The 8,188-nt window shown below is 34.1% G+C and overlaps 1 protein-coding gene across 3 annotated transcripts; it reads right to left on the bottom strand.

The window, feature by feature from the left end:
* Nucleotides 1–848: 848 nt before the first annotated feature.
* On the bottom strand, nt 849–4,540 carry LOC149172117 (uncharacterized). 3 transcript variants are annotated; one of them, XM_089427656.1, is made up of 3 exons: nt 4,381–4,540; nt 2,628–2,895; nt 849–2,360 (listed from the first exon to the last, which is right to left on the bottom strand). In XM_089427656.1, exons 2-3 carry the CDS (start codon nt 2,836–2,838, stop codon nt 1,078–1,080), a joined length of 1,494 nt encoding a protein of 497 aa, XP_089283782.1. In that variant the 5' UTR covers nt 2,839–2,895; nt 4,381–4,540; the 3' UTR covers nt 849–1,077. The 3 variants fall into 3 exon arrangements, with proteins under 3 accessions (XP_089283782.1, XP_089283783.1, XP_089283784.1); XM_089427657.1 differs by lacking the exon at nt 4,381–4,540 and having other exon boundaries at nt 849–2,351; nt 2,628–3,424; XM_089427658.1 differs by lacking the exon at nt 4,381–4,540 and having other exon boundaries at nt 849–2,410; nt 2,628–2,730.
* Nucleotides 4,541–8,188: the final 3,648 nt, after the last annotated feature.

Here is an 8,188-nt window from a genome sequence, read left to right as displayed (position 1 = left end):
AACCTTGTTATTCCCTCTTTTAAATGATATTCTTATAATCAAATTAAAATTATATATAATTTTGACATTTTAGATTGTATGTGATGTTTTGTAATGATATAATCTAATTTATATTTTAGATATTGTTTATAATGTTATATAATAATATAATGTAATTTACATTTATAAAAATAGAGAATTGTTAATTCACCTGGTATAAATTAGTTGATTGGGATGAAATTCCAATTTCAAATTCAAATCTCATTATTTTGTTACATTTTTTAAATGGTAAAAAATAAAAACTTTCACATCACACTCCGTCCTGAATGAAAACAAATAAATAAAATGGTTGAGGAAAGAAAAAGGGAGAATGTTTAAAATTGTGTAAAAACTAAAAGCTTTCACATCACACCTCCTGCTCCGTCCTGAATGAAAACAAATAAATAAAATGGTTAATGGAAAAAAAAACGGAGAATGGTTAAAATTGTGTAAATCGAGAACGATATTTACAGACGACATAGTCTACCGAGGAATTCTCTGGACTAGTTTATTGAGATGAGGAATTTCGGGTAAAAGTGGGAATTTGAGTTAAAAAATTTAAGAAATTTTGTTTAAATCATGTTTTGGATGGTGGAAATAGATTAAACACCATAAAAAAAATCCTGGTCATGTTTTGGATGGTGGAAATAGATTAAACACCATAAAAAAAAATCCTGGTCACTCAAAATCTTGTCTTGAAGTGAGTTTGACAGTTGTAACCAAGAAGTGAGTTTGACAGTTGTAACCTGGATTTACAAAAATCCCTACCAGATTTTATCAAAATATTATTTAAATATCTATGAAGTGAGTTCCACAGCTGTAACCTGGATTTACAAAAATCCTTGCCAGATTTTATCAAAATATTAAGTTAATATCCATAAATTTCAAGACAAAAAAATAATCTGGTTAAACCTGTCAATTCCCAAGAGACCTATTATGTGTACGGAGGTTGAATTGAAATTCATCCTCCGTGTCAGGGCAAGTACTCTGCATATGGGTGTCTTCCCACTGCTATCCTGTAGACCATCTTCAATGTTCATTGCCTTTAGCATAGAGCTTTCAACACAGCACATTTGAATCTCCATCTATTTGTCTCAATAGATACCGCTCCTCTTGAAACAACTGCTCAAGATCCTTGTCAAGTGAGGCTAGGAGCTCTGGGTCAAAAGGTGGATAGTCCCATGGTTTATTCTCTATGGCAGAATCACCAGACCCAAAATAAATACTTGACTCTCCATTGTGCGTGAAATATCCATCGATACTCAAAACAGGGAAAGTATAAGTTTCTAATTCGACTTCGACACTTGATGGCTGACCAGAGCTGCCAGAAACATTGAGCTTTGACCATATATCCTCACATTCAGAAAAGTCAAATCTAGGGCTAGTAATTTCAGCTGGTGAATGATGTCCTCCTTCATGCAACCACTCTCTGAAGCTTCCAACTGCAGAAAAATCAGGAGCAGTTGGAATAATGATATCCCCGACAACAATAGGCTTGGCCCTTTCTTGCATTCCTTTTTCACTTGAATTTATCTCTAGGGATTGAACCTTTTCTGAATTTTTCTCTACCATATTAATGTTTCCTATATTCACCTCCACATTTCGATTGTTTTCCTGACTGCCATTGTTTTCTGAAACTGTCTGTGCAATGCCATTGTTTTCCTCACTGCTGTTGTTGTCTGAAAGTGTCAGCGGAATATCCTTGTTTTCTTGTCCATCTACATAATGCTTCATGTCCTTTAGCTCAAAAGATGGCTGGAGAAGAGGGAACTCTAGAGCGTTATCATATTCATCCTTTAGGTCCTCTTCCCAATCAATAACAATTGGTGCCATCATACTTTCCAAGAGGGAAAATTGTGTACAAGAAGACAGCCTAGATATTGAAGTCGATGTGAATTTATTCAGGTGGTCATATCCTAAATAATAAAGGTGCCTTTTGGAGTTTCTGTCCCACAGGGGCCTCTCGTTCCTGGCAAGAATGGCATCATATTCTTCAACTGTATGAAAACTTTCCAGAGATTTTGATCTTCTTGAAATTTTTGTGGACTGACTCTGGTGAATCAGTTCGTGGCTTATATCAGCCCAGTCAAAAGAATGGGTATCCCTGTCTGTCTCAGTCTTGTTAGAAACATAGCATGTTTCTCCATCATCCAGACATTCTATAACCTTCCATGTGTTAATAATCTCGGTTTTGTCTTCCTCTGTAGGTCTATTTTCTTGTAATTCTCTCTCTGCATCTCTCAGTTCCCCCGATATCTTCTCTTTCAAGAAAATCCCCGATTGTAGATCCAGATTTACCCTCTCATGGGTTTCCACAATCATAAGATTCTCACCTATAGACGCTTCAGTTGTCAATGTTCGAAATCTTGAATCAGATTATGGTTATGGCAAGCTGAAAATTTGAAGATTATGAAAAAGAATTCCCCAGCGAAAAAAATAATGTAACAATTTCAAAAAGAGGAAATCCATCCTTACACGTTCAGAAGCTATGCAATATGATAAGAATGCTTGGATCACTTAGAGGTGCCAACCAAAATATAAAAATCAATAAATTGAGGAGAAAACTAAGAGAATCAAGTCCCTTCGAGCAAAGCAAAAATAGGGCTTACCTTCATTATCTTTGTCGATGAAAGGAAGTATATATTGTGGCTGACATGCAGCAAATTTCTTAGCAACGTTATTGGTCTTGCAAACCAGATCCACGAATTGATTATGGCTGTTTGTAACAAGCAAGTCCTCTATTACCTGAGGCAATGGCCGATTTAATTTCCTCTTGAGGCTATTTGTTTTAGCAACCTTCTTGGAAGATCCGGAACCCATTCCGAAGTTATCAACGCATCTTCTGGCCCAGCTTTAGTGAAGTTGATTGATTTCTCTCTGGAAAAAATCAGCAGAAAACCAGGTTCACTAGTCTCAAGACTGACCAACAAAAATCAGAGTGAAAAATCTCATGTAGAAATCAAAAGCATTTTGGTTTGCAGAGTTAACATATGCTCCTGGGAGACAAATTCCAGTGCAAATGCTTTAATTAATAGGTAACCGTAACAACTAGCTTTTCTGTGGCCCCCACATACTTGAATGGTAAGTTTTGAGAATGAAGCTCAGTACCTAGACCGTAAATTCTGGTTGCTGTGAAGCAACGAAGAGATCACCTTTTCTGTGGCCCCCTTATGCTTAAATGGTAAGTTTTGAGCAATCAAGATAAGATCAGCCGTGAGGAATTCAGGTTTAAAAACTAAATGATCAAGGAATACAATTCAAATACCGAATGTACATGCTTGTAAAATGCTCGGTTTCATTAAAAGATCATTCGGCTCAAGCGGCTCGGTAGTCGTCCCAGCCAACTGCACCATTAATGGACTTAATCTCAAGTTTCAACAGTTAGGGCTTTAAATACCCTGAAAACTTTAAAATCTTCAACCGCAAACTTAAATCGCTGCAATATTTGCTCAAATGAAGCGATATCATTTCTATATTTTCATAAAAAATCCGTATATCACAAAATTTTCGGGTTGCAATGTAGATATTAACAAAAATAGTGTATGTATACATTTAACCGCTATAAAATTACAGCATACGTAAAGCTTAGAAATTGTTTATGTAACATCCATGAGAACCTCAAACGTGTACAAATTTGCACCGGGCCTAAAGCATGAACGAGGTCTGGTCAGAGTGATTTCCAGTTTTCAAAGCGAATATTAAAGAATGTACTAAAATTTAAAAAGATTTTATGTAGACATTAAACAGGCATTAACGAATCCATTTCGGGGTAATTCATTTCAATCACAGCATGTTTCCACGGAATTTCTCTTTGTGCTTGAATTTCTTTTGGAGATCACGGAATTTCTTGTTAGATAAACTGTGTATACACTTATTTCTGAAACATTAAAATAACTATAAAAACTAAATATAAATTTCATTTTATCTTTAAATTAAAACAGAGGAAGAATAGGTGCTCCTCCTCCTCAAATTGACTGAAACAATCTAGTTTTTACACATTTTATGCTCCCGTCACCGACACAACACAATAAATTTAGGGCAACCTTTCTTCATGGAAAATGCTTAGAGCGCTGAGCCTATATACAAATTTGAGGTCCAAAAATCCCAAAATTTCATCTTAGAATCTCATCTGCACTTAAATTGTTTTGTGTTTCGAGTATTTCTTCTGAATCTGCAGTTAAATTTAGGCATTTTTTCCTTCATCCAAAATGCTTAAACCTTTGAACCTACATCAAATTTCTTTGTGTTTCGAGTATTTCTTCTGAATCTGCAGTTAAATTTAGGCAATTTTTTTCCTTCATCGAAAATGCTTAAACCCTTGAACCTACATCAAATTGAAAACAAAACAAGCCAAAATTTTACCTTTGATGGCGTTCAAAGTTTCGTTCGGTGCGTTTGGAGTAAGATTAGGAAACTTTAATTAAATTTATGCATTCTTAAGGCTGTTCTGTTTCTTTTTTATGTCGTTTTTGGCGCAATTCCATTCAACAAAAATTCTCTTTGCCAGCTGGATGAAGTGAAGAACAATTGTAGTCAGAAAATAAAAAATGAATCAATTCCCGGATATACTCTTTGCAACCAGACTGCTGCTACCAAACAAAGGTAATAAACGTTTCCCTGGTTTTTTTAAAACAAAAGTCATGTCAAAGGTAGGTGGATTTCGGGTCTGGATTTTAGGTGAGCTGAGTAGCTGAGTGACATATATTCATCACCCAAACCTCATAATCGTGATTAATATTATTTTGATTTATTAAATTTAAAATTATTTATTTATTTACATTAATATTTACTTTGATATTTAAAAATTTTAAAAATAATATTTATCATTTTATTTTATTTTATTTTATATGGTAAGAGTGAAAATGGTAATAAGATTGAGATTAATATTGTTTATGGAAATTAATTCATTTATTTGTTTATGTAGATATTTAGTTTTATATTTAAAAATTTTAAAAATAATATATATTATTTTATTTATTTATTTTTAAATGGTAGGAGGGAAAATGGTAATGAGAACCATATAATTATACTTGTTACTCACAAATCTCCAAAACTAGCCTATGCTTAGGGTCACCCATGGGGTGGGGTTTGAACGAGTAACTTGTATGGAGTATCTTGATAGAACATTTAATCACCAACAAGTCCTCACCTCATGGAAAATAGTAATGAGAACAAGTATAGCAATCACCCACAATCCAATTTAGGCAAATAAACCAAATCACTTCTAATGACCTTACCCATGAGGTTTAAACTAATAACTTTTATAAAAGAGTATCTTAATAAAACACTCTATCACCAACAAACTCTCATCTAATCACCAATTTTATATATATATAAAATTTAATGTTTTATTTTCAAAAAAATAGTTATTATTTTTTAAATTTAAAATAAGGAAATCTAAAAATTTAAATATAAATATATAATAAATTAATATAATATTAATTCGTTATATAATGTTAGTAATTAAAACATCAAACATTAAAAGAGTAAATATGTATACGAATAAGATAGGTTCCTATAGTATTCCTTAATAGTGAAAAAAACACCATAGAGTGATTTAGGTGATGGTAGGCTTTATATAGTTCAATGTTACTTTATAAATTTAAAATAATTAAATTATAAATATTATATTACTTTATAAAGTTAAAATAATTAAATTTTAAATATTATATTGCTTTATAGAGTTAAAATAATTAAATAATAAATATTATTTAACTTCAAAATATTAGTGTATTGGTTATATATAAAATATATTAATGTAATATAATAGTAAAAAATAATATATATTTTTAATGTATTTTAAGATAAAAAGTTGAAAATAATATAGAATGATTTGGGAATGTTATATCTTTTTTAAATAAGATTTTTATTTATGTTAGATAATATCAAAATTCTAATTAATGAAATAAGTTACTGTTTTTTTTTTTAATGTTTATATATTAATATGTAATATATACACAAATGTTTATTATCAAGATTTTATTATGCAATGCATTATACCAAATAGGAATGTAATCATATGTTTATTTAGATGTATCGACAAATTCTAAGTGAAGTAGAAAAACTATAAACTAAGTAAAACCATCAAGAGGACATGGAAACATCAATAGTGCATGTTTTGCATGGATTGATTGGAGGTGTAGGATTTGGTTTGTTGTGGAGTTGATCCTCAATGCAAGACAGTTGGCATTCTAAGTTGTCTAATTGTGCAGTGATAACCTGTCCCTTTTGGATTTCATCCAGTTGTTTTTTTTTTCCTCTGGAAAAATTGTAATTTTATTCATATTGAGTAAAATTACATGTTGTAGATGTTGTAATAGCATATGCTTTATCAAAACTTGTCCCGCTGGAAACAAGATCTAAAAATAATTGACTATCTATCTATGCTTTCCTACCTTTCTTTTTTTCCACTTTCCGCCAACCTTCATTGTTGGGCGTGGCTGTTACAATAGTCATTTGTGCTTCGTTTGTGGTAGCCAAGATTTCTTATTCATAACTTGAGCTTGCTATAGAGTATGCTCGCTTGCTGCCTCCAATTTCTTGCCCTGGGGTGTGTTTCTCACATTGCTGTTGTGGGTTGGTTGTCTTTGGATCTATTGCATATTCAATCTGATTTTCATCATTCTGTAGATTGTGTGGAAAGCTTTCTTTGCTGAGTTCTGGATTATTTCCTCCATATTCTGCTTCTTGAAATATATTGGTGATTTCTGTGTTCTTTCCCTCTTCTATGTCATCTGCCTATGTGTGGCTAAAAACTGCCAGCCTTTCGACTTTGGTGGTTGTCTTCTTTTCCTATCTTTTTTGTTTTGTGGGCACGCACTTTGAAGATGACCAGTTTGACGACATATGCGACATCGGAAGGCAGTGTTTTCATAATCAAGTGGCTGGGCCCATTGCTTTTCATTGTGGAGTAAGAGAATGTGATCTTGTAATCCTTGACTAAGATTAACCTCCACATAGATCCTGGCAAATGTGTAGATATCCTTGGATATGCGCTCATTGTGTGCTTTTAAGAATTTCCCTAAAGCGTTGCTTATGCCTTCTAATACTTTGAAGCGCCAAAAGTGCAGAGGTAAGTTATATAATTTTACCCACACTGGCATTTTGGAAACCACCATGGTGTTTGGGTCAAATTCCAGGAACCAAGACGTCATAAAAAGGCCAGCATTGCCCCAGAACCATGGTCCCTTATTCAATGCATATTCCTTGTCCTTTATTGTGTCGAATTTGAAAATAAAAAACCCTTTTGAACAAAGATGGAGATTGCAATTTTCTGTCCATATGGAGTAAATCCATTGACGAAGGGCTTCCAGTTTGGGCCAAAAAACCATTAAACCAGCATATCACTGCTTTAATCAAATAATCAGCATGTATTTCATTTACCTCGGGTAGGGCGATTGTTAATGCAGGGTTCTATGTTGTCTGCTCGATGATGTAGGCCCCAGGGGTTGTAGCTTACTGTTATGTTTTTGCTTGAGATTCCATCTTCCATTTTACTGCATCTTTGAAGGAAGCAGGTCCTTTTGAGCTTGTGCTAGAACAGCCTCCGTGGAGTCTTGTGCTAAGACAAATGGTTGAGTCATTGCCTATATCGTATTCTTTTAGCTTGTGCTCCTCCTGCAAAACTTTCCCTGTGTAGATCAGGAGTTGTTTGCAGGGTGGGATTCCAATCCTTTCTTGTATCCTATGTTTGAGTGTTTTTGTCACCTCCCATTTCCCTATCTTGATGCATAGTGTGTTCCCTCCCATGGATCTGATAAAGAGAGTAATTTTTCTACCTTTGAGCATATCAGAAGCAGATACTTCAGGCTCCAATGTTGGGATGTTTACGTGATCTTACACAGTCATCGCGTCTCTTTGTTGCCAGCTCTGATCTATGATCTGAGACTGTGATCTAGGGCAGAGAGGAGACTTTTTGTTATCAGGCCTCCAGATCTGGGTTTGGTGTAGACCGATTTGTTTGTTGAGCGTCAGATCTATTTGGTCAGTGGCAGATCTGAGGTTTTTAACCCCATTCTATTTGCCATTATGTTCTTCTTCTGCATATTTGGCCTGTAGTTCAGGCCAGAGGGGTATCTTGGCAGTTGCATGCCCCCATATCTGTGTTGCGTACTGCAACCCATGACCACAAGGAGGATTTTGGTGAACGTGCCTCCCAATCTGGGTTTGA

This window comes from Pinus tabuliformis, chromosome 4_2, assembly GCF_031772625.1.
Source record: "Pinus tabuliformis cultivar Carrire ecotype Pingquan chromosome 4_2, CPIR1, whole genome shotgun sequence".
Taxonomy (NCBI): Eukaryota; Viridiplantae; Streptophyta; class Pinopsida; order Pinales; family Pinaceae; genus Pinus; species Pinus tabuliformis.
Note: the sequence above shows the minus strand (reverse complement) of the source record. Positions and strands in the feature narration are given on the sequence as shown.

Coding starts and splice junctions, on each gene's coding strand:
- LOC149172117 (XM_089427656.1), bottom strand. CDS start 2,838: ATGGGTTCCGGATCTTCCAAGAAGGTTGCTAAAACAAATAGCCTCAAG. Junction 2,361..2,627: donor CATCGACAAAGATAATGAAG/GTAAGCCCTATT, acceptor TGACAACTGAAG/CGTCTATAGGTGAGAATCTT.